The sequence below is a fragment of the Myiozetetes cayanensis genome, unplaced genomic scaffold (genome assembly GCF_022539395.1).
Source record: "Myiozetetes cayanensis isolate MyiCay16 unplaced genomic scaffold, myiCay2020 scf19, whole genome shotgun sequence".
NCBI classification, from domain to species: Eukaryota; Metazoa; Chordata; class Aves; order Passeriformes; family Tyrannidae; genus Myiozetetes; species Myiozetetes cayanensis.
This window is the reverse complement of record NW_026087400.1, coordinates 2,438,055-2,463,190: the sequence shown is the minus strand read 5'-3', so window position 1 is coordinate 2,463,190 and position 25,136 is coordinate 2,438,055. Positions and strand designations below refer to the sequence as shown.

Below are 25,136 nucleotides of genomic sequence, written 5' to 3'. Positions count from 1 at the left end.
AGTGTCTGCTGAAACGGGCACAAATCACCGCTGAAATCCCAGCTGGCCCCCGGCCAACAAACCCATTTTCAAGCCTCCTCCAGACTCATGGCCAGACAGCCGAGGCCATCACACAGCCCTGCTCGTGGGAATTTTGGGGTGAGCCCGTGTCCCCAGCTCCAGCTGGACTGCACTGTGCTCCTCCGACTGGTCCCAACAGCCAGCACTGCCTTCACCACTATACAAATAACACATCTTCCCAATGCCTGGGAGACAAAGGCAGCTTCTCCACAGCTCCCAGGAAACAATAAAGCCCAGCAACTCCAAGTTGAAGTGCTCTTTTAGCCTCAAGACACGAGGAGTGAAAGGAGCAAAGGTTCATGTCCAGCCTCCGCAGGAGGTCACACACCAGTGAAGTGACAAGCTCCCACCAACAGACCCAGTTCTACCCAGCAAGGCACTGTCACCTGCCAGCAGCTCCCAAAGAGATGGAGCTCTTTGCACCCACCCCCAGCACCACAGGAACCCAGCACATGACTAGAAGAACACAGACATGAATTCTGGAGTGCTCCTACCATAGTCTCTGGGAGCACATTGAGTTCCCCACCCCCAGCAGGGACTGGGCTCCTGCCATCCCAGTCCACAGAGTACCTCTCTAACCAGGTCCCCCAGGACATGGGTCCTCTCTCTCCCCTGCACTGCCAGCACGTCTGCTCTGCCACTGTCCCTCTCAGCCCCCTGGAGACTCCGGGCTAGCTTACCTTCCCCACATAGAGCGGCTCCGTGCCCGTGTACTCCTCCACCACGAAGAACTGATTCCAGACCCAGCCACGCTTCACTCGCCCTCCGGCCAGCAGCGCAGGGTCCCCTGGCTGCCCTAGGCCAGGGCCCTCCACCGCCGTGTGCCTGGCCCAGGCCCCCAGCTCCTGGATGGCGCAGAACAGCAGCAGCATGGTCCACGAGAAGCCCTGCAGACCCTTCGCCATGGCACTCTAGGAGGGTGCATGAGCAGGAGCTTTCGGACGGGCAGCCGGCATCCTTTAGGGAAGAGCAGGAGGGAAGTCCACACTAGCAGCGTGAGGCTGCCCCGTCGATGCAGAGCATCCCCGTCCCTGCTGCATGCCGCTCCCCGCGGCCGGAGCGCTCCTGTCCCGCCACGAGTCACATCCGTGAGGAGAGGTCCCCTGCCAGCGTGGGAGCAGTCAGCGCTGGTGCCTCACAGGCTGCTCCTGGGTCTCCCGAGAAGAGTCTGGCAGCTGGCATTTGTGCCCAGGGGCAGAGCTGCGCGGCTCCGAGCTCGAGTGCCGCCGGGCTCGCTGGGGAGCGGGCGATGCTCGGCCTGCTGCCCACCCCGCCGGCGGGCACGGGCACCCGCAACCGTCATTCACGGGAGGAGAAGGAAAGCTCCTTCCACGGGTGTTTTCACCGAGGAGTTAACAGGATGAGCTGCTGTGGCCAAAGCCCGCCTGTCCTGGGGCAGCCTTGGGTTACTGTGCGAGGGGTCTGGCAGCGCAGGCGCCTGAGCCACACGAGCAGCTCACAAGGAGGACATTTGTAACTCCCATCTTCGGGGGCACGACACCCCAGCACCCGGGGAAGGGTCCTTTGCCCAGCTGATCCCGGTCACTTCCATCCTCCGCTGGCTCACGCGGGGAGGTGCAGGGTGGCCAACAGCGTCTCCAGGAGCCTGGAAAAGGCCAAGGTGTCAGTGCCAGTGTGAAAGCAGGGCCTCATGTCCCCCACCCCCGTGCTGCTCCTGCAGCCTTGGTCAGTGTCCCCACCCTGCCCTGCCCCAGGTGCCCCACAGCAGAACCCAGTCCCACAGGTCCTGTCAGAGCAGGAACACAGAAGGGAGGGCTGCAGAGCTCTCAGCACTGTGAGACATCTGCTCCAGCAAGGACCCCACTGACAAGGGCACCTCCTCACCACACTGCCCTGGCTGCTGAGGGGAGCAGGGTCTGTGCCTGGAGGGGGTCATTGCTGCCCACACTGTCAGGAGATGTGCAGCAGCACCCCCAGCACTGCACAGCTCCCGTTGCCGGCGCAGGACCAGACCACAGCACACAAAGCTCATGCTGGGGGATGCCAGTGCCTGCCCGTGGGAAGGGCAGGCTGTCCAGCTGCTCCTGAGGCCCTTCCCTGCAGAAGCTCTGCTGTCCTCTCACTTCTGCAGGCATGGGCAGGAGAAAAGCATCTGTTAAGATCTCCCCACCTGGCTGACTTTAAAGGTAACAGTTTCAGAAAGGTCTCTAGGGTAAGTTTCAAGCCACCTGCAAGGCATTAAGGACTGAGACGTGAGGCCTTTGGCCAAGAGTACAGTACGTCCATGAGCACCTGGGGAGCAGAGGCCTGATCACGAGGTGGGCAGGCAGCATCCATCTCTCCCTGCACCAACACCCTGAGCTTCCACCGGAGCTCTGCGATACCAGCCACAGCCTGAGCTACTCATGAAACATGCACCAGTCTGCAGAATTAATCTCCTGTCTCTCTAAATAGGAGGGGGAAAGAGGATGACCGGAGAGGGAGATGTTCCTGGACTATTCCCTGTAGAAAGGGAGCTGGACTGTGCTCTTCACAGCCCCCCCATGAATCTAAACAGCCCCAGCAGTGCAGAGCAGGGACAGTTCCCAAGTATTTCCCCAGCTCTTACCCACACTCGCCATTCCCCTGTGTGACTGCACCAAAGGGCCATTTCCCAAAGCATCCACTGAGCTGCCTTGCCATTTCTGCATTCACTTGTCTGGACTGACTTCACTGAGAACCACAAGGCACCAGTGCCAGGCATTGTTCTGCACTGCCTGTTCACGGTTCACAAGTAGTGTGTCACACAACGTGCACAGATCTGTTCACCAAAAGGGCTCTCACACACATTCCAGCCCATGCACAGCTAAGATCACTCACACACACTGGCACTCTTTTGCCTGTATTTGTGCCTCATCTGGGTGCACACACATTTCCTCTCCATGTCCACATGCTATATTCCACTCACACATGCACATCAGCTGTCACATGTGCCAGCCCTGTGCGCTTCATGCTCCAAGGAACACAGGGTCTCCAGTGTGTTTTTATGTTAGCAATCGTGGTACAGAAGCACTAACATTCCTCCCCACCCCTTCTCCCTGCCAGCCCATTTGTTATTAAGACATTTCTGCACCAGCCAGGTAAGGCTGTTGGCAGTGCCATGACTGTCTCTTGCAGCCAGGCCTCCCCATGCAGAAGCCCTTCCTGCTCCTGCTCCCAAAGGATGAGCTACACTTGCCAATTTGGTGAGGAGCCCTATCAAACACCAGAGTTTTTAATATTGGAGACTCAGGGAAATGAGGTGACCTGTAAGTGGGTGATGGATTGAGTCATCTCTTCCCACTGTTAGAAGACTCACAGGGTAAAGTAACTTCACAGAGATGAGGGTCCCTGCTCTGGAGCAATGGAGTTAATGCCTGACCCACAACAGGCTTCAGAACAAGACACTCACAACAACAGCACACTTGTAAATGTGCTTTATCACATTTAAACAAGATATATAAACCAAGATACAGCACCACCGTCACAAACAGCATCTCTCCAAACTCTCACATCGGGGAGATTTGTGGTTATTTTGGAGTAAGCTCCGCAGACAGTAAGAGATGTCAACAAACTGAACAGCACAAGCTGTGCCAGAGCAAGAGTTTCAGGTCAGTACCCAAGGCAAACAGTAAGTGTGGGAAGAACACATCCAGCATCTCTGCCCTCTGCCACTCTGCAGTACTTTTGAAGGCAACACCTCCATATGCATCCAAAGTCTGAGTACAAATTAATTGTACCTGGCAAATGCAACTACCAGAAAAAGAACTTAAAAAAGATTCCATTTCTCAGGACAAATACATCAGCAGAGCCTTAGGGAGAGGCAGCCACCAGCCACTCTGCCCACCCAGCACCCTCTCCTTGCCATCCAGGACCAGATCCATCCACACTGGTTTATAAAGCCCTGCCAGAAGCCTGACAAAGCAGCAGTGAGGCTGCCAGGGAGCAGTTCTGCAGCACCAAAAGGCCTTCTGAACACACAGGGAGGCTGAAAGAAAGCCAGTCCAATGGTGCAAGTCCTGGCACCACAAGTAACATCAGCATCCAGGGGGCCCTGACCGAGCTGGTACAAAGGCAGCACATTCCCCACCGCCTGCAGCACACGGTGCCCAGGGCACACAGCTGGCACACAGCACCAGCCCTGGCTCCCTGACGCAGTGGGAGCCACCTTCGTTCTCCTCATCACAGCATTTCACACCTGAGTGGCAGCTGATTTCCCCCACCACACCACTACCTGAGGCACGCACTGCAGACAGCGCTGAGCACACAGGGCTGGCCCTGCTCCTTGGTCAGAGACGGGCACTGTGCCTTCCAGGTTAGCCTGGCTGCAGCACAGTCTGCAGGTAAGGCAGAAAAGAGGAAGCGAGGGCAGAAGATGCTGCCGTGGGTGAGCTCCACTGGAGCTGAGTTGCTCCCTGGCTGGCGGACAAGCTGGCCCACAGTTCCCAAGGCAACTTGTTCAGCCCTGTTGCATCTGAGCACTCCACAGAGCAGCTCCTGCCACAGAGAGGAGAGTCCTGCTGAGCACCCATGGGCTGGGCTGCGTTGCTGTGGGAACCACAACCTTGTGTTTAGAGTCTCAGCTATTATGCTGCTTTTTATATTTAACAGATTTCTCCTCTTACTGCTAATGTGGTTTGCTGGTGGCTCTCTCACGGGTCCAAAGTTCAGCTGCACTCAGCTGAGCTGTTTGTGTGCTCTTCCCGTGGGCACAGGTGGAGGTGGTGTAACCTGATTTTCTTCATCCAGGGCCCAGGATGCAAAGCCCATCTACACAACCTATGGTGACCTCCAGCCCCCACACCCAGAGCCACCTCAAAACACTGATCCAGAAACACATCTGTAGCCAGGCTCATTGCCACAAACCAGACCCTCCTTCTCCACCCACCAATTCTCACCTGTGTCTTTTCTGTCAGAGGTTCAGGCCACAGCTAGGGGCAGGGTCATGTCTCTTCTCAGTGTGCACACCCTTTTTCCAGCTATCACATCACAGACCCCTTTCAGAGGCTGTGAAGCCAAGACCCCCAAGTCCTGCTCGTGCCCTTGCAGCAGCAGGAATCAAGGCACCACAGAAAGTCCTGTGCACAGGAACCAAGAGGAGCACTAAATTTATTTCCCTGTGTTATTGAAGACCTCTCACCAACAGCTGGAAGTGCCACTTCTCTCTGCCACACGTGAGCAGCGGGGCCATAAATAACCAGTGGGAGCTGCTGCTGCAGCCAGCCCAGCCTGCAGGGTCCCAGCAGGCAGCAGCACACATGCACCCACGTGGCAGCATGCCCAGGCACTCGCCAAGCCAAGTAGGTTTTCATGCACAGAGCGAAGCACCAGACCCTCACACGGCCCCAGGCCCAGGGTGATGTCCCCTCTCCTGCTGCTCTGCCACCCCTGCATCCCAATTATCAGCACGACTCGCCCCCTCCCCTTCCCACACGAGCTTGTGCAGTTTGTTGGTGTGCATTTGGCACAGCTATACTGTACATCATGTTGACAGTAGAAATTACATCCTGAGCTTATGTTTTACACTGTGCTCTGTCAGAACTCACCGCAGCCCAGTGATCAGGACAAATTGAATAGCATCCCGCCCGTGTCAATATTTATTTCATTTTACAAATGCAGGCTGATGCAGGAGAAAGCAGGCAGGGGGAGGGGGAACACATGCGCAGGCATCAGCACACAAGGATAGCACTGCCCATTCCATCACAGTCCTTCACTACTGCCCAACACAGCTGGAGTCCCAGGGCCAGCGATGCCCCAGGAGCCCAGGGAGAACAATCCCACCCAGAGGCCTGGGAGCAACCCAGGAGCTCATGCAGTGCTCCTCATGCCCACAGCTCCACTGGAAGCGTTGGCTACACCAGCACTGCTCCTCCAAGACAAGCTCTAATAAGCGGCAGAAAATGCAGAGCTGCCCACCAGCTGCCGAAAGATGCAGCAGAGGGGAAGGAAAGCCCTCCCCTCCTCGACCTCAGCCTGCTGTCTAAGCCAATGTGGGCTTGAATGTGCTGCCTTGGCTCCTCACTCCTCCCAGCAGAACAGCATCAGCTACTGTCAGGAGCATCAGGACTGCTCTGGCTGTTCAGAACAGCCACCAGGATGCTACAAAAGCTGCTGAGGAGCGAGGCAAGAGTGAGACACCACTTGTGCCACCCTCGAGAAGGCAGAACCACGGAATGAATAATGAACACAAGACAGGACCTCCCAAAGCTTGGGCTTCCTCCTGCTTTCCCATGGCATGCCCACAGCCCAGAGGGCACAAGGCTGCAGCGGGAGGGTGGCTGGTCAGAAACAATAGCTCAGTCCTGATCCCCAAGGTCCTCTTGCTGCTCTGAATGAGTTCAAACTGGGAGCATCCATGACCCAGTTCCAGACCCACCACACAGCAAAGCCAAGGAAAGAGCAGCTCCCTGAGAGCTCAGAGGGTGTGCAGCGGGTCCAGCACCATCCACACGTGCCAGCTGTGCCACCACAAGGGAACAGGCCACGTGCAAGCACAGGGGCAGCTCCGGGGACCACACTAGTGCCAGCTCAGTCTGCACTCATGGGCAGCCCCCCTGCCTCACATCCCAGAGCGTGGGCAGCACGGCAGCCCAGCCTCAGACAGACCTTGCTGGGAGTCAGGGCAGGAAAAAGCCTGCAATTACTTCAACAGCAATTCTTCTCTAGCACTGCCTACAGTGCAGCAGCACGCAGCCTGTGACCACGTCTCCTCCTGTTAAACAGGATTCAAATCCGCTTAATTCTCCCCTTCCCGGGAAAAGGACCAGGCTGGATACAGCACACTCCCCATATCTGCTGGGTGCAGGTAATACAAGCATGGCAAGGCAGTAGCAAAGCTTTAAGATGGTTCATAATCTCCAGGCCTAGGGCTAAGACATGAACTCAAGCTCTCTGGAGCTCACTTTCTCTACTGGATATTGTAAGACAAGATGAGGCAGATACTTTTTTTTTTTTTCTTTTATAAACTTCTCCTCAAAATCTAGAGACAAGGGATGAGGCAATCTCGCCAGACATAAGACTGTGTCGACTCCAGACCAGGCAAGTGTGTCCCATGCAAGCTTCCAACACCCCACAAGCTGCCCCCTGACAATGCACATCAGTACCACACCAAGCCTGGACCACAGCACCGTGGCCAAGCACCCACTCGTATCCCCACAGCTTCCCATGGCTCTTTTTAGCACCCAAGAGGCATCCCATGATTTCCCCTTTGGGCTGGACAATGGAATGGCCAGGGCATCCAGCCCTCTGCCCTACAGGGAGGGCTCTGCAGGTTTAAAACACCAGGGACCAACACCACAACCTGGCTGCTGCTCCAACCTCCTCTGCTCTGCTCCAGCACCCACAAACCAGTGTCTTCAGCTGGAATACACGAACACACATGGCTAATAATTCTGCAGGGGACATCAGCACAGCTGGAAGCAGAGCTGTGGGATGCCCACACACAGCAACAAGATCCCATTCCACAGCAGATCCCATCAGTGGCATTTGAGACACAAGGTTCAGATAAAGCTGGACAGGATATCAGAGCACTGGTGTCACAGAGAGCAACTGCAAGTTAGATGGGTTTCTGCCACTACAAGCTCTGGAACCCCTGTTGCATCCCTTCACTGAAATGAATCCTGCAGAAGGCACATCCTAATTCAGTGCCATTTCCAGAAGCCCAATACATTTTGACAATCACGTGAGAGGTGGCTAGAGACGACCTGGATGGCACATTGCATCATAGTGTTACCAGTGCTGGAGATCAGTGGCCAAGGGATTCAAAACTGTGGAGGCCTTTGAAACAGGATATTTAAATTACTTTTATTTTTACTTACACAGTGAAAGGGTGGTGTAACCAGTTGCTGGATGAGCATATCCCAAGTGCAGGCCCCGACTGTGCAAAGCAATGTTTGGTAGCAACCTGCCTTTCAGCAAGTCTTCAGCCCTGATAAAGAGCACAGAAGACAGGCAGGCAGTGATAAAAATCAAGTTCTCTCACTGATGTCACCCCAGCCTCAGCTCTGACAACAGGGCAGAAAGCCCATTATCCATAGTAAAAGTTTAGCCATGCTTTTTCTTGAAGTAAATCTCTGAATTTCCTCTTTCTGCTTCCTTGGAATTATTTTCCCAGCAAGGAACATTTTCATCTGCCTTTCTTCTCCGATAAACTTGCACACAGCCCAGAAAAGTTGTTCTTGCAGAGGAATATATATATCTATGCAATGCTCAGGACTGTATGACTAAACATGCATCTTGTCCCTTCTTTTTAAGTTGCTTTAAGGTATAATTACTGTCCCCTTTAATGCTGCCTTGAGAAATTCCAATAGAAGAGTGAGGCAAGTGCTAGAGCAGGAGCTATTCACAACCTTTTGACTTCTCATGTTCAGTCACTTTCTGCTATCAGACATGCTGGGAGGAACAGTATTTGTTAAAGCTCTCACACCAAGCATTGTTTGCAAAGAAGTATTTTCAAAGTTCAGGAGATTTTTTTTTTTTTTCCCCCTCCAAATCTTCTCTGGTCCAAGTTTCAAAGAAATTTTAATTGCAAAGAAAATCTCAATGCTTGCCCTAGGGAAGAGGGTTTTACAGCCATAACCGTCTCGCTCTGCAGCAATTCTTTTCCAAATATGGAATTTTCATGCCCTGTCTACGTGAATACAATACTTTTAATTCGTCTTTAAAAACAATCCCTGAGAGGAGGTGGAGGCAGCCATCACAGCATTCTCTGTCACAACTGCTGGGATGGACAGAGTTCCTCCTGCTGTGGAGAGAAAGCTCCAGAGCTCAGAGCAAGTCTTTTAATTTTAGGATCTGGACAGAGGGCCACATCTGAAAGTCACCTTCCAAACACCCTGTGGAGAGTTCAGAAGTTGCACTCCCAAAAGATTCACATCTTCTGTGCCTAAGCACCTCCTGAGGAGCCAGAAGTGCTCCCAACAGAGCAGGGCAGAGAACTCCCCACAAGCCTCCACTGCCAGGGCTGCACCCCTGGCACAGCCCAAGGACACACAGGGACCACTGTCACCCCCCTGCTGCCAATTCTTTGGGCCCTGAACAGCAGAAGAGACAAGAAAGGAAAGGCACGAGTCCCAAACAGGGCAAGTGGAATCAAAGCTGATGGCCCGGACAACAGGGCTTTTGGATAGGAGTTAAAGGACGAAGTAAAATAAAAAAAAAAAAAAGGCACAAAATGGAATTCTTCCACTTTGACAAATGTGGAGGGAATTGGGTTCTTTTAAGCCAATGTTTGGCAGATGCATGAATTATTTATCATTCAATATTGTGTGATTAAATGGAAAATTGAAGATGTTCACAGCTTTGTCTGCAACTTTCCACCCCTCGTGAAAGTCTCCCCAAATTCCCACAGAGAATTTCAAGTGGGTATTATACTGAGCCATAAAGGTTCAAAGAAACCTCCCTCAATTTGCTTCTCAGGGTTCAAGGTCGTGCTCAGACTCAGTCCTCTGGTGAAATAAATACTATGGCAGGCACATGCCACTTTCAGGTAGGTCTCTTGCTGCTCCTCACTCTTCTTCCCCACACATCTTAATCCTCTTAGCAATTTTGTCCTTGGAAATCCCTCAGTCTTCTTGACAGGAGACATGCAACTCCCCTTTATGGAAAGTACAAGAGCAAGGAAGTCCCTTTCCATCACACTGTCATTCTGAGACTCAGACCAGGTCCCCACGGGATCCTCTCTGAAGAGGCAGGGAAGTCACGAGGGAGGACAAAAAACCAGGACCAGAGCTGTGGGGCTGCAGCACAGGTGTCACACCTACAGCTTCCACAGTACTTTTGTCCTGTGTAACAGGATGGTCCAGTTGTGCACAGCCCAGATTACAAGCAGGCACCCAACTCTCTCTAGCAGATACCCTGGGCCAAAGGCAACTGAAGAGATAAGTGGCTTCTTCAGCACCTCAGGATGAGCCTGCAGCAATAAACAGCTGTCAGAAAGGTGGAAGAATGAGCGTAATTAGTCTCTTTAATGCCAATTTCAGCCTGATCTTTCACATTTAAGAAAACTGTTACAATGATTTTCTTATTTTCAGATGAGCTCATTAAATAAAAATTAGAAACAAGATGGTATAATGGGTAAGAAAATTACTGTTGCAGCATCCTGCTAAATCCAACACTGCCCTGTCTACTCTCTGGCTGCCCTGGTGTGTGGAAGAAGAGGCTCCAGGCCCAAAGCTTTCTGCTCTCCAGGAATTCCTGAGCAAACACACAGGGAAGAAAGGAAGTAATCTGGGTACTACAGGAATTCAGGAACCTGAAGTGGAACACTGCACATCCTCATCCCCTAAACAGGAAGCAAACATGTGACATGTCTAAGTCACAGCATCACACAGAACAGTTCACCACAGCTGGCAGAAACCCCTGTCAGCTGAGTCTCCTACGCAGATGGTACATTTCGGCCAAGTCTGTCTGAAAGTCAACACCTCCAAGAGGAGCACAGCAAGGATTGGGCACCTGCACACCCCTGGAGGCTGTCCAGGTGATCAGAGGACAGGTCCCTCCCTGGGTCCCTCCTCAGGCTGTGTGTTGAGCAGAGCCAGGCCAGCAGCGAGATGTTCTTGAGAACAGCCCCACAGGAGCCTCTGGATGGTCACCCTGGTAGAGATCCATTCAAAGCAAAGCCCACCTCCCCCTCACAAAATACAGTCAGGACCCTCCTGCTGGGCCAGGGACCCACACATTGGAGCAGAGGGGGCCAGGAATCCTCCAAGGGAAGCATTTCCAGTGAGCTGAGGAGAACAGCCTGCTCCAGCCTACAGCAGACTAAAACACCGTGACCTCCTTGTAAGCAACTCGCAGACAACAGCAACAGGCTGAATTCTGCATTCAGCCATTAATGATAGATGCATTATTTATTTGGAATCATTTGCTTCATCCTACTAATCACATCACCACCAGCAGCAGCTCCTGACGGCGCACAGCGCTCGGAGTCGCGTCCCAGGAGTCGGTTGCTGCCCAGGGCAACAGACACGGCGGCCTCGGGGCTATTCCACCTCCCCAGGAAGAGCATGCAGGTTCTGCCAAAAGCTGCTCACTGCCCTGCAAGTGGCACAAGTCATGTATCCTCTGTTGGCCAACATCTGGCACTCCAGCACACTGCCCAACCTCCAGAGGCACTCCTCCTGCCCTGAGCCCTTCTTGCACTTGGAGCCCAATCTCCTGTTGTGGTTTAACTGGTTTAACCACCACGAGTTTGTGTCAAATTCACGGGTCAGGTCAATGGCCCAGCACTTGGGCCTCACCGAGCAGCCCTGCCTGATGCTGCCAGGACAAACAGCCCCGTAAAGAGAACCCTCACAGAACCTGATCTCCCCCAGTGCAGCGCAGCCCTCCCTCCCCTCTGTGCCACGGCGCAGAACATCCCACCTCTGCCCCTCCAGGCACTCCTGTACCACCTCTGTGCAGGCAAAATCCACACAGCAGAGAGCAGAGACCCCTTTCTCCAGAGGAACCAGTGCCTCAAGGAGGGACCAAGACAGGATGGGAGCCCCAGAGGCAGAGATGGAGAGGCTGCCTGGCCCGGGGCGCTGCGTGGCCAAACAACCACACGCAGCTGCACTACAGACAAAGCTTCACTTGCATGCAAGGGAAGCAGCATTTTAGCATCCTGTCTGGTAGAATCAAATTTTCATATCCTTCCATGCCCAGCAAATTCTGTTCACAAAGTCCAAGGAGAAAAAGAAGTAAGAGCCTTAATAAATGCTGGAAGAGCAGGGAGCTCACACCAGCTCCCAGCCCGGCGTAGCTCCGGGATTATCTAGGCAATAGTTTATTTTTCTCTCCAGTATCATTTTCCCAGCTTGATCTCCACTGTCGCAGTATGATGGTTTCACCCCATTAGCCTTGCTTAAAAAAGTGATCCCAGGACTGTGAGTGTTATTGCCCACATAAATCAGGAGGCTTTGAATACGGAGCACCTTTAAATAAACAGCTGATGGAAGTGAAGTTCCGGGATCATTATTAATAGCTTTTCATTTCTGTGTCCGCTGTGCTGTGACATTCTTTCCCAGCAGAAAGCCTCCGCTTCCTATCCCCAGTACATCTGATCCCATGAGTCCTCCAGTCAGAATGAATGACTGTACCTTTGTGTTAATTGCATCGCCCGTTCCACAAACGGAATACTAATATTAACTAGCAGGAGGAGGAGAGTTTGCAGACCAGGAGCGATGGGACAGTTTAAAGAGAGGCACACCAGCCCCTCTGCCTTTCCCTGGGCCAGTCCTTGAGCAAGGGCACATCTTGGCTCTTCCAACACACACCAGTAAATGCTACAACAGGTGACAAGGTCCTGCTCCATTTCTATAATGTCTGACACGCCCTGTGCTGGACAGACAACAACTTTCCCTGCTCTGAGGCACTTTGCCCAAAGAAAGGAGGAGCTGATCCTGCTGACAGCACAGTGACCAACACAAGTGCCTGCAAAAAGGCTCCACGGTGGTCCACGTGCCCAGCAAGAGGTTGGCATGGGCATTACAGCCCCTCTGCTTTTTACTGCACAGAGACAAGAACAGTCCTGCTGCTACAGCCCACCCCCAGTCTCCTTTTACTGTTCTTGAGTCATGACCCCACACACAGGTCATGCTGCTCAAAGAGAAATCACAGGGGAAGCAAATATGCCAGAACAGCCTGTTGCTTCTGTGACCTGTGCTGTGTATAAACCCAAAGGGTTGCAGACAGCAGCAAATTCCAGGAACAGGTGAAGGCTTTTGATTTTACTGCCTGCTCTTTCCCAAATCCAGCTCTCAGCAAGGAGTTTCAGGACACAGATTCAGCTATAAGAGAGCCAAAGTGGAAGCAAGCATCAGAAAACTGGAGTGTGGCTGAAAAAAGCTGAAAGAGACCACTCCAAATTGGATGCACATTTCTTGGAGGACTTCAAGGGGGGAAAAAACAAAGTGTTAAATGTATCTCTGGATTTCAGAGCCTTTCCCTATCCAGGCTCTGAATCATTGCTATCAGGGTGGACCAGCACACCAGAGCCACATCCCTGTGACAAATCAACAGGTCTCTGGATACGATTCTGCAAGCCAGATACAGTAATAATCTTCCCTCTTCAAGAAACTCTGACCCACTTGTCAGGTGGAGAAAAAAATATTGGCTTCCTCCTCCACCCCCTCCAGCATCGTATTTGCAGATGGGCACCAGCATCCAGCAGCCACACACAGGACCAAGCAGAGGAAATGCAGGGGGTACCACACATGCAAAACGAGCAGTGCTGCTTTCCAACCACCAGACTTCAGCATCCCATTGAAGCATCACCTCTCAGCAGAGGCCAAATGTGCAAATTGCAGCTGAAAAGGAGAACATCTCTGAAAGCTCGAAGCACGTGAACACAGCAGGCTGGAGCGGAATCCGCAAGCAGCTTCACTTCGTTGTCACTACCACGCCAATGGCACAATGAGGAAGGGACACACTGGGAGCTTGGGGAACAACCACTCCGCTCAGCACAAGTGATAAAGGGAGATTAATCCTCCCATCAGGCACAAGGGCTCAGGGCTTTGGTGTAAAACTCCATCAAACAAGACCGGCGCCTTCACTTCTGACACTCCAGGATGGACAGAGGACGCAGCATGGGGTTTTGCACAGGCCTTATTTCACAGCCAAGTCCTTTGCCTCTGCCACTCCTGGCTACAGTAAGACTGTGAGAACCTTCTCAGCCCAGCACACAGGCTTTGAAGGGTCTTTGCTCATGTATCTGCACAAAGCAGGGACCTTGGGGCCTTGTATGTAGGTTCTAATGTTATTATTATCAAAAGGAATAAAGAGGGACATGGTGAAGTAGGAGGCTGCAAAGCAGCCCAGGGAACAAAGGGAGAAAGAGAGAGAGAGATTACAGCAGCAACAGGGAGGACAGAAAAGGAAATGGACAAAGTGCATGTGAAAGAACAGAGCCAAGGAGATCCACACCCACGTGAGCAGGCAGGATCGTGCTGGAACACGTGAGCACGTGCATGCAAGGGAGGGTGCAGACACTCACACAGGCAGGTACAGCCACCTGCAGCTCTGAGTCCTTCAGCCCTGCTGCAGGTTTGCAGCCTGGCACTGCCCCAGCAAGGGGCCTCCCCAGGAACACCCCCAGGCACATGCAGGGCCCCCATGACCCAACTTTCTCCCTCCAGTCCAACAGCCACTCAGTGCTGCTGAAAGATCCTCAGAACCAAAAAAATGCACAGACACTCATGTACGCTCATCAAGGCCACCCCATCTTCCCAAAGCAGTTCCACACTTGAAAAAGGGGCAGAACTGGCAGCACACACATACAGACACACTCCCACTTTCCTTTGTGGCTTTCTCTGCCTTTGTCACCCCCACACACCTCAACTGTTTGCATCCTGCTCTCTGTCACTACACTGCAGACTCCTTGTCACTCCGGGCTCACTCTCCCCTTGTCTCTGGGCTGCTTCACCTCCTCCTCCTTCTCCACTCTTCTCCAGCTTGTTTGATGGCAGTCACTTTAGAACCCATTCACATGCCCCAAAGTCCCCAGTCTAGAGCCCAATCCATGCAATCAGTTGCAAAAGTGCTGAAATCCCAAATTGCACAAACATCCCCTCTGTGCTGCCACGCCATCCTCCAGGCCCCCACTGCTCCAGATAGACACTGGACTGCCTGGAGCCAACTAGGGAGGACTGCATTGCAGACAAAACGTGTTCCTTTGTGTACTACCCTACAAACCGCCACCCTTCTCGGGCTGCTGGGCTGGCAGCAGCCTCAGGCGGAGTTTGGGCATCCAAAGCCAAGCAGTGTCCAGCCAAGAAGCCATTCTCCCCCTCGCTGGCCTCAGAGCTGTACATGTCTTGCCACTCACCTCTCCCATCAGACCTCACAGTGACTTGACACCAAACCTCACACCTGAACATGCAGTCACTGTGACTCCAAAGCTGAGTAACAAGACACAGCTGCCCTGAGCAGGGCGGACACCAGACTTTTGAGAGGTTCAGGACCAAGCCAGACACAAGCACTGCACCTGCACAGTCCTTGGGCCCCTGGGTGGGGGGCACCAAGGGCATCAGTTCATGAGACAGCTTCCCCCGTCCGGGTGCACAGACAGAACTCACACATAAAAACATGTAAACCTATCAATCACTTCAGGCCCCATTGGCTAGAAGAGGACAAAGAAAATCTGTAGTTGCTATTTCTATACATACTTGGGAAGCACCAGATAGCACAGTGATGGACTAGATATAAAAAAGAGAGAGACGAGTCTCAGTACCAGCCTTTCATCGCTCACAAGGGAAACGCACGTGCTGCCTTGTGGAAACCAGGACCAGACACTGTGTCCCACCTCTGCCTAAGCCCAGCTCAGCTGCAGTTTAAAGAAAAGGCCTTCCACCATGGGGTTTTGTGGTCCCTCCCTCTCATTTCTATTTCACAGCAGCTTTTCACAACCAAGGCAGTGCTTACTATGAACAACACGGGCTCAGCTGCAGGATTTTCTGCCTCTGGGACAGCCCAAGGTCTGGAAAATGCCTCCCTAGAAGCAAACTTGACCAGAGTCTGTGCCCAGGAACTGAAGGGAGATACTCAGCAGCAGCCCCAGAGTGGTCACAGGTCAGATCCTGACCTGCCAGCTCCAGCTCTCTGAAGAACTGAGGCTAATTCACAGCAGCTGAGTGAGCAGCTCACTGCCTACATCCAGCCCTGCTTCCCAAGGCTTGTTTTCCAGCACTCTGGTGTCTCTCTAGCTTCTCCCAACAAACACCATGTTCTGGCAGCACCACAGGCAGTGCTGTGCCTCTACCCTGGACAGCCTGAGTGTGGCTCAGCCATCTGATCCACAGGACAGAAACCCCATCTCCCACTGCCCAGGTCTGATGAGGGCTCTTTGCCAAGGGCACTAAAAGGTGTTTAACTGTCCTGGACTGGGTCTGGCTGGGAAGGAGTTAATTTGCTTCACAGCAGCTCATATGGTGCTGAGTTTCAGATCTGTGGCCAAAACCAAGCCGATAACACACCAATGTTTTAGCTGCTGCCAAAATGCAGTGTCAAAGCCTCCTCTGCTTCTCACTACGACCCCCAGTTAACACACTGGGGATGCACAAGAGTTTGGGAGTGAACACAACCAGGCAGATGACCCAGACCAACCACAAAGCTATCTAATGCCGTGCTCAGCAATAAAAAGGAGAACAGGGAGCTTAGTGAGCCACCTTTAACTCAGGAACTGGCTTGGCATCAGTCCACCTACAGAACGCAGTGAGTGTTTGCCTTTGCATCCCTTGTTTTAGTTTTTCTCTTCTTTCACTTCTCCTTCACTTATCAAATCATTTTTATCTCAAGCCACAAGTTTTCCTCTTTCCATGCCCCACCTGGGAATGAGGGAGTAAACAAGTGGCTGTGTGGTGCTCAGCTAGGTTATTCCACAGCAGTTCCAAAACCCACGGCAGCCCCACAGCGGGCCAGGTTCACAGCCAGAGCACAGGAAGTCAGACTGACCCTTTCTGAATGCATTAAACAGAAAAACAGCAGCCATGGCACAGCGAGAAACTGCCATTCTCCTTGCACAAAGCTTTGAGCCCCTCAGTCCCCATGACACGAGCTCGTATCTCCTGTCCTGGAGCACCACCCACCTCCCACCTAATCCACTAAGACACCTTAGCACTCTAAGAGCAAAACCAATTAAAGCCTCAACCGATGGTTCCAACATCCTTCCTAGCCAGACACGGGTCTCCCATTGCACAAAAATGTAAACAGCTTTTTCAGACAAAATCCATAAATGCTCACCTGTGGTGGCTACTCCAGCCAGGGAAGGTTCAGTGCTTGCACTTCACTTCACGCCTCCATCACTTAGTGATTACCAAGGAAGGGGGGGAGCAGCATCATCTGCCAGCACAACAGCCAGTCCTCTAGGCAGGACTTCACAGCTCCAGCTCACAAGCTCTTGTCTGCCTTAGCTCATCCATTGCCAACTCCTGGGCAAGGCAGAGCAAGGCCACCTCTACGACTGCAGGGTCAGCCACAGTCCCTGGTCACTCATCCCACAGTCCATGGGGGCTCACAGTTGCAGCCCTGGTTCACTGCATGCCTGAGGCTCATCCCTCGCCCACCCCCCCAGCTGACCAAGGCACTGCCATCAGCCTCCACCATACCTGCCATGGAGGCTGCTCCTGTCTCGCATGCCCACGAGAAGCTGGACCAGATGAAACCCGCCCAAGGGTTCACCTGAGAGGAGAACCTGGGTGGCAAAGCAGAGAGAAGGGATTTGGGAAAGACACACTCACTCCTGAGCCTCAGCGAGACGATCGGAGCCATTGCCCAGTGGAGGATCCTGGTTCTAACCTCACCTCTCACGGCACCTCTCAAATTAATTGGTTAATTGGCACGCCGGGCTGTGCATACGAAAGGAGGAAGGATGGCTCCCTCTGCCGGCACCGACCCGAGGAGGAGCCCCCCGCCCGCCCTCCATCCCCTCAAGCCCCCGGGGGACCCCCGCCTGGGCCACCCCGGGGGCTCGGGGACAAGCCCTGGGCAGAGCTGACCTCGCGCCTCCTCGGCATCCCAAAACCGGCACGGGGAGAGTCCCCGTCTCCCGCAGCACAGGTGAGGATGCCCAGTGAAAGAGTGCCCTGCCCTCGGTCCGTGCTGCTGCGGCAGGAGTTCTGTGGCAGAAAACACCGTGCCCAGGCAGGGCTGGAGCGAACGGGCGTTCAGCTGACTTTTAAAAGTTTAAGCAGGGATGTAATTTCTTAGGGACTCTGCTGATGCTCAGCTATTCCTACCTGCCATCAAAAGGTTCAGCTGTATTTCATAAGTGGGAAGGCAGCCAAGCTCACAAAGCTGGTGAAGTCCAGCTCCCAAAGCAACCCCCTCCCTCACCTGTATGTCCTCGACCTTCTCGACTCCAGTGACAGGGGAAACAATTCCCTCTTCCCACACACGCACGACACTGGCACCAACAGCCACGTGCCTTGTCAGGGCCATCACAACAGGGGAGAAAGCACATCTTCACACTGCTGAAAAACAGACTAGTGAAAATCCAGAAGGGTTCAAGGGTAACTCTGGAGTTTGAGGTGGGGGGAGACAAACAGTGTTCTGTTCCAGGATAACAGACTCATTTGCTCACGTTTAGTATGTGCACATCTCAAACTGCTCCTCTCTAGAGAGGGTGATGAGGACAGGAGGAGGTGCTCTGAGCTTAGGAGCCACTTTCAATGACAAGGATTACTGGAGAAACAGCATTTTGGGGATTTGGGATTCCGGGAAGCAGCTGCAGTAGGAGCAGAGGGAGATAATCCCAGTGTGACAGACAGAGACGCAAGGAAGCAGGACTGGGGAAGGGAGCACAGCATCCCCAGGCACACACACACACAAGTTATGTCTTGCACAGCCATTCCAGAGCAGAAGGAGGATGTCAGAACAAGGATTCCCAGCACTCCTCCTGTCCTGGGATGGCCAGACCAGGAGGGGCTGAGCCTCAGGAGCAGCCAAACCTTATCTGTCCTCCCCAGCTCTGGCTGCCATGGGGACTCAGAGCCAGAGGAGCCACCTGCCCCACAGCCTTCAGGAAGCCCAGGCTCCCTGGCCAGCAAGGGGCACCCAGGCTCTGCCCAGGAAGGCAGTAGGGGTCATCAAGGGAGCAGGTCCAGGCCAGGGCCTGGGGAACACACACCCCATGGTACCCAGCTCCAACATCTCTCGGGTGGGCACAGGGCCTCAGACCTCCCTCTGCTGGGGTTTGCCTGCACACAGCCGAGTGCCAGACCACAGGGAAGGGCAGCAGTGCTCAGGAAAGAGCCCAGGGACAGGTGGGTGTCACCCACAGAGGCTGTGCTGGGTCCCCAGTGCTGCCACGCACAGCAAGGGCATGGGGCTGCCCCAAGGCTGGGGCTGCAGAGCCCAGGAGGGGATGAATATTGCACAGCACTGGGCACAGCTCAGCTGTGGGAATGAGCCCACTCCTGCCAGGCCAGTCTCAGGACCATATCACACCTCCTGCTCTGGCTCAGTTTTGCAATCAAAACCTGGGGGAAACGCCAGCTTACCAAAGCAGTGCTCAGACCCCGTGCTTGCTCCTGCAGCTGCTGCTTCCAAATGCCTCACATCCTTGGTCTGCTGGGTGCACACCACTACCTGCACCCACGTGCACACACAGGCTCCTGCCAAAAGGCAGGCAGAGCTTCTGAGGCTCCATTTATTGCCCAAGATGTTTCTATGGCGACTCCCTTCACATCCCATCACTGGCTGCAGAAAGCTTCTGGCCATCAGCAGCTTCAGGTGAGTTGAGGGCCTCGAGCTTCAAGTCACCTGCAGTTAATGCCACTGGCTACAGTCAATTAGGAGGAGATTAACAAAACCCTGACTGATGTGGCACTGGTGAGTGAGGCAGTGTCAGCAAGCAAAGAGGAGTGAGCCCACATCTCCTTCCCCTTGGTGTTCTCTGTTTCAGGGAGGAGCAACAAAGAGGGGTAAGGGGTATCTGCAAAAGGTTGTTGAACAAACAATTCTGTTATCATGATTCCCAACCAGCAAGGCTCACAAAAGTGTCACAGCCAGAGCAAAGGACCGCTTTGTTCCATGAAGTGACTGGCCCTGACACACCACTGCCCAAACCAGGGGCAGGATGCCCCCAGCTCTGCTGGATACCTGGCTAAATGCTTCCACAGGACAGCCACAGATCTGTGGCTCCTGCTGACAAACACCAGACTCAGCATCACCTCCATCGTACCCACAGCTTCCATCATCACCCACTCAGGGCCAAATTCAGCACAGGTGACAGCAGTGACAGTGTGAGACAGCCAAGGTTGCTCTGTTTGGGGAGCAGACCTTGCCCTCAACAGTGTGACAGCAGTGCTAACAGGCACTTTGCCCAGAGCCTCAGTCCTGCTGAGTGTGAGCTAAGGCATGGCTCTCTCACTAGGATCTGAAATTGGGAAGTGTAGCACTGAGAGGAGTCAAAACTGAATGAGCTCTACTGGGCTTTTCCTTCCAGGCTCAAGGATGGCACTGCCGGAGTCAGAGTGAGGGGCAAGGAAGTGAGTAAAGCAGGGCAGCAGAACAGGACACAGCAGGAAGAGAGAAGGCAAGTGCAGATTTCCCAGACGAGCAGCAGGGTAGGACTGGAAACGTAGAAGTGCTGCCATTAGCTGAGAAAATGTCATGAGGTTGCAACGAGTACTGTAACCTTCCCTTGTGTTTGGTGAGCTATCCTGAGATCTGGCATCCAGCAGAAAGGACACACTTTCTGAAAAGCACCTTGATTTTCAGCCTGTGGTTGTAGCAGCAATGAATGATCCAGTCAAACCGAGCCATTGGGCTGGAGCAGACGGACCAGCTTTGGGCTGGCTGCCTCTCCTGTGCCCAAGGGCACAACTACCCCCATTCTCGAGAAGAACAAGGCAGGGGCCTCAGCTCAGCAAGGTCTGTCCCCCACCTTTCCCCCTTTTGCTCAGAGGTCTTCTAGGGCCTCTGGGGAGACCTGTTCCCAGGTGGTACTGGTGTGCACACTCACCACCACCGCACTCCCCATGCTGGGCGCCCGTGGATAGGTCGGGTCAACCCAGTGCAGAGGCAGCACTGAAACCCAAAGTCTGATGGAAAAAAACATGCCCAGCCACTGAGGCACAGGCAGCCCTGGACAACCCATGCACTGTGAACAACCTCTTCTCATGCCCCTACCTCCCAGCAGAGTCCTGTATCCCCGTTACCTCTGTGTGCACCAGGTAACTCGAGCAGCACAGGGAGCTCTGCAGCTGCCAGTTACCAACCTGCCCACAGGCCCTCAAATGAGAGAAGAGAAGGTGCTGCAATGCTGTTGAAGAGCTGAGACAATGCACACTTGCAGGAAGAATTCCAACCACACTGCAAGAGGATCAGAGGAACAGCAGCACCAAGAAGATACACAGCTTCCATCAGAAAAGAAAGAACCCAGACCCTCTGCAGGAGTCCCAGTCAGCCTTGGGCAATGAGGGAAGGCAGAGACTGGTGGACAAAGACCCCCTTTTGCTACCCAGATATTGACCTGGAGAACCAGCACTAAAATGTCATCCAGCAACCCTTTCTCAACACGATAACTCAGAACTCTCTTCTCCCCCTCAGCACAAAGGACAGTGAAAAGAAAGAAAATGAAGGAGACACAGAGCCAAGCTGAAGTAAAGTCTGGACTAGTCTCTCAAAGCAGAGTTGTTGCAAAGGGTAAGACTGAAAATTACTGTAATGTGCTGTATTCCTTTTATGGATTTTGCAAATAATAGAAAGTGATGACTAAATGAAAAAGAAACCGTGAACTGGGAGGATGGGTCTCTGCAGTGGCTACCAGCAGGAGCAGAGAGCCCCCCATCTGACCCCTCCAAAGCTCTCTGAAGCAGAAACTAACCCACAAAATAGACACAACTGCAGAGATAGATGCCCCCAGCCCATGTTAGGTGACAGGTGAGTCCCAGTCTGAGTTCAGCCCTGTACTCTGAGTCTTCACTTGGTGCAGAGAAGGCTGACAGGCATCAATTTGCTGCCCAAATCCAGACCAAAAGACTTGGCTTTTCTGCTGGGGTGGCTGGGGGACTGTGCCTCAAGTAACACAAGGGACACGCAGGCATGAGTCCTGTGGATGCTGGAGTAGCCAAACCCACGGGAGCTTACACCGTGTCCACCTACCACCTCAGGCAAGGAGTCTTGTTGGGACTCACACCCACCTCATCTTTACATGGTAATTTTTTCAAGAAAGCAGATCACTCAAAAGGGCCCTGGGATATGTATGGACTTATCTGCAGAGGAGTGTCGTTGCCTGTAAACCCAAACACAGTTGCATAACCACATGGTTAAAGGATAATGACACAAATTCATACATGGCTCTATTCTCACGTACAAATAATGTTTTGTGACTTGGTGTTGAAAGAACCCAAGTGTCACCACGCTCCTTCTTTTTCAATCTTGTTTTTCTTTACTTTCCAAATAGGGGCTTTCACAATATAAAAACTAATTACTTGAAAGTAAATATGTAATTGTACTTTAAGGGAATAATATCAGATTAAATCCCACCTGAAGTCCAGTCTTGTTTCAAAGCTTCCTTGAACAATCTCATTCTTCTAACGAGATAAAGTTCATGGGTTGTAAAAGGGGTTTCAAACAAACAAACATTCCTTCTGCAATGTTTGCTGACAGATTTTACTACTGTGGGATAGTGACTAGGAGCACAAAAGTAAAATTTGCTACAAAAAAACGCTGCTAGCCCAATATGATTTTCAATGTGTAAAAAAACCCCAAAAAGCTAATCAGACAATATCCACAACAGACAGTAAATTATGACCCTTTTTCTCAGAATCCTTACACACAAGCAAGAACCATGAATTTTTCAATCATGACATTGCATTTAAAGCATGGAAATATCATATTATTTGATATGAAGCAAGGGAAAATAGGATTTTAACTGTTATTTTTAAGCTAAAGGCAATCTTTTCTTTCTTTTCTTTTTTTTTTTTTTTGTCTGGAGGCCTGCTAGCTTCTTTTGAAAAAGAGTTTTAAAACTGACCTTGTTTCAGTAGCCACTTCTGTGTCATAGGTATGAAATCACCATATCGTATTATAAAGTGTCAATGCACCAAAAAGCAAAGGGCATATATATATATTTTTTTTTTCAGGGCAGGAACAAAGCTGGCTCTTTTTACCTATGAAACAGCACATACTTTTTCTTTCATAAGCCCACCAATTTCAGCTCTGTATTATTCAGCAACCGGCATTTCATACAGAGCCCAAGCCTCACTTGCTCTGACCCCCACCTCACCGGAGCACAGACTACGTGATACAAAAGTCAGCGCAGAATCTGGGCCAGCTTATTCAGATTTCAGTGGGCTCTACCCTGTGCTACACTCAGGGTACTGTCAACATTTCGGGATTTCATCAATGAGCAGCTGAACCACCCTTTGGCCTTGAAAACAAACAAACACAGCACCAGCACAGGGAAAACCGTTTCAGATTCAAAGCCAGAGAAGCTGTTTATTTTCAGCATTTGAAAACTGAGGTACCAGGACAACGATCTCCAACCTTGATAATTGTTTGCTGCAAATACTCCTTACCCAGTGCTCTCATGAAAGGGGTGGAGAGCATCCACCAGCCTCACAGGGAAAACCTGGCAAAGCCCAGGCTCTGAGCTGGGCACGAAATGTATGAGTACAGAGACTGCAGGCAACAGCCATGCTCTGAGCATCAGGCACTCTGAAGAAATAGAAACAGGTCCCAAAGAAAGGAGCAATTAGCCGAGATTTCCTCAGTGGCATGCAAGACTACGTTGCAACACATGGCATTTTAACAGTGCAGTACCAACCCAGGAGCAGGGACAGAGAGGCACATCCCCCATTTACCTCCTCAAGCCATGCAAGCAAGCTCTGGAGAACCAGAGCTCTGGTGGAGGCATCCATCCTTCATACCCCTCTCAGGTCCAAAGGCTTCCCTGAGCTGCACTGCACTGTCTTATGAAGTTATGTCTGAACTCCTGAGCCTGCCTCTCCTTGCTGCTGCCCACACCATCACCCCTGCAACTGGCCTTGTTCATGCACACAGTGAGGTTAGACGAGAAGACAGGACAGCTCTCCCCGGACTGCGCGGGACGCTACAACTGCCAGAAATTAAACAAGAAGAGCGGAGGCACCAAAACCGCGTCCCTCCATTCCCAGACCCACTGCCAGTGCCCACAGGAGCCCAGATGCCACGGGCTGGGCTCCCCAGACGCCCAGCGAGAGGCACCCGGCATGGCAGCGCTGGGAGCGGACGCGGCTGCAGCTCTTGCTCCCACAAGGCCCGTGCGCAGCCAGTTGGGAACCACATTTTAAATGAGGGAAGTGCTAGTTTTAGAACAGTTATTTTTAGTTTGTTCTTAGAAAAAAAAAAAACCGTGGCTCTGCGAAGAGAGATGTTACCCGGCCGGCTCTAAGGGCTCCGGGCTGGGCTTCCTCAGGCATCGCAGCCACACGTCCACACGCACCCCAGGCAAAGCCCATGCGGAACGGGCACGAAGGCTCTGGGCTCTGCGAGAAACGGGGAGACGGCTCTTGTGCAGGAAGGAGCCCGAGGAGGGTGTTTGAAGATGCCACCGGTTAAAGAAGGAGCTGCAGCTCTCCGAGCACCGGAGCGCTTGAACTGAAGGCTACGCCGGGACCCGCCGCTGGCGGAGCCGCGCTGGAGCCCGCGGTGCCAGCGCTGAGCGCCCGGCAGAGACGCCCAAGAGGCATCGAACCTCCGGCTTCTCCCGCCGACACCGAGGAGACCTAGGGCACCCCGGGGCACCCCGGGGCGCGGGGCTGCACGGCCCGAGGCGGCGACCCCGGGGCCGGGCGGAGGGGCCGGGCCGAGCCCACGCTCACCCGCGAGGAGCGCCTGCCGCAGCCCCGCCGAGCGGCGGCAAAGTTTGCGGCGCGGCGAGGGACGGAGAAGTTGGGCTGCCCCGCGGTGCCCGCCCCGCCGCCCCCCCGAGCCCGCTCTTACCTGGGGCGGCGGCCGCGGCGGCCCCCCCGCACCGGGCGCTCGGCCTCCCGCGGCATCCTGCGCGGCACCGGCGAGGAGCCCCGGCAGCCGGGCAGGGAGCGGAGCGGAGTCCCGGCACAGAGCGGATCGCAGCCCCGGCAGCCGGGCAGGGAGCGGATCGCAGCAGCCCCGGCAGCCGGGCAGGGAGCGGAGCGGAGCCCCGGCACAGAGCGGATCGCAGCCCCCGCAGCCGGGCGCGGAGCGGGGAGCGGAGCCCCGGCACGGAGCGGATCGCAGCCCGACCGGCGGCGGCGGCGGCGAGCGGAGCGGGCTGTGGCACCGGGCGGGCGGGGCGCGGGCGGCGGGTGCGCGGCGGGGGCTGCATGTGCGGCGAGAGCCGCCTTCCTCCCCCTCGCTCCCCTCGCTCCCTGCCTGCCTCCCCTCCTTCCCTGCCAGCCCAGCCCAGCCCAACCCAGCCCGGCCCAGCCCAGCCCAGCCTCTGCTGGAGACTCTGAGAATGCAGCGCGGGGTCCGCGCCCCGGACCGGCCCCGGGGCCTCCCCTGGGGACCCGCCCTGGGGACGCCGCCTGGCCCCGGCCCCGGGGGGTGGCAGCCCCCCAGCCCCGCGGGTCCCCGCAGGGTGACGAGGCGCTGCCCGCAGCGCGGGTCCGCTCCCCACGCCGCGGTGCCCCCGCCCCGCCGCCCGCAGT

At 53.8% G+C, this 25,136-nt stretch overlaps 1 protein-coding gene across 3 annotated transcripts in view; it reads right to left on the bottom strand.

The window, feature by feature from the left end:
* Positions 1-24,799, bottom strand: part of CDH22 (cadherin 22) — a 74,000-nt gene extending 49,201 nt beyond the window's left edge. The window contains exons 1-2 of one of the 3 annotated variants that reach the window (XM_050313812.1): positions 24,448-24,799; positions 741-1,666 (exon numbers count right to left, since the gene is read on the bottom strand). In XM_050313812.1, coding sequence (XP_050169769.1) covers positions 741-965 — 225 coding nt within the window. In that variant the 5' untranslated portion in view covers positions 966-1,666; positions 24,448-24,799. Of the gene's footprint in view, positions 1-740; positions 1,667-16,758; positions 16,827-17,123; positions 17,274-24,447 lie in introns of those variants that run through there. The other 2 variants (XM_050313813.1, XM_050313814.1) reach the window with 2 other exon arrangements.
* Positions 24,800-25,136: the final 337 nt, after the last annotated feature.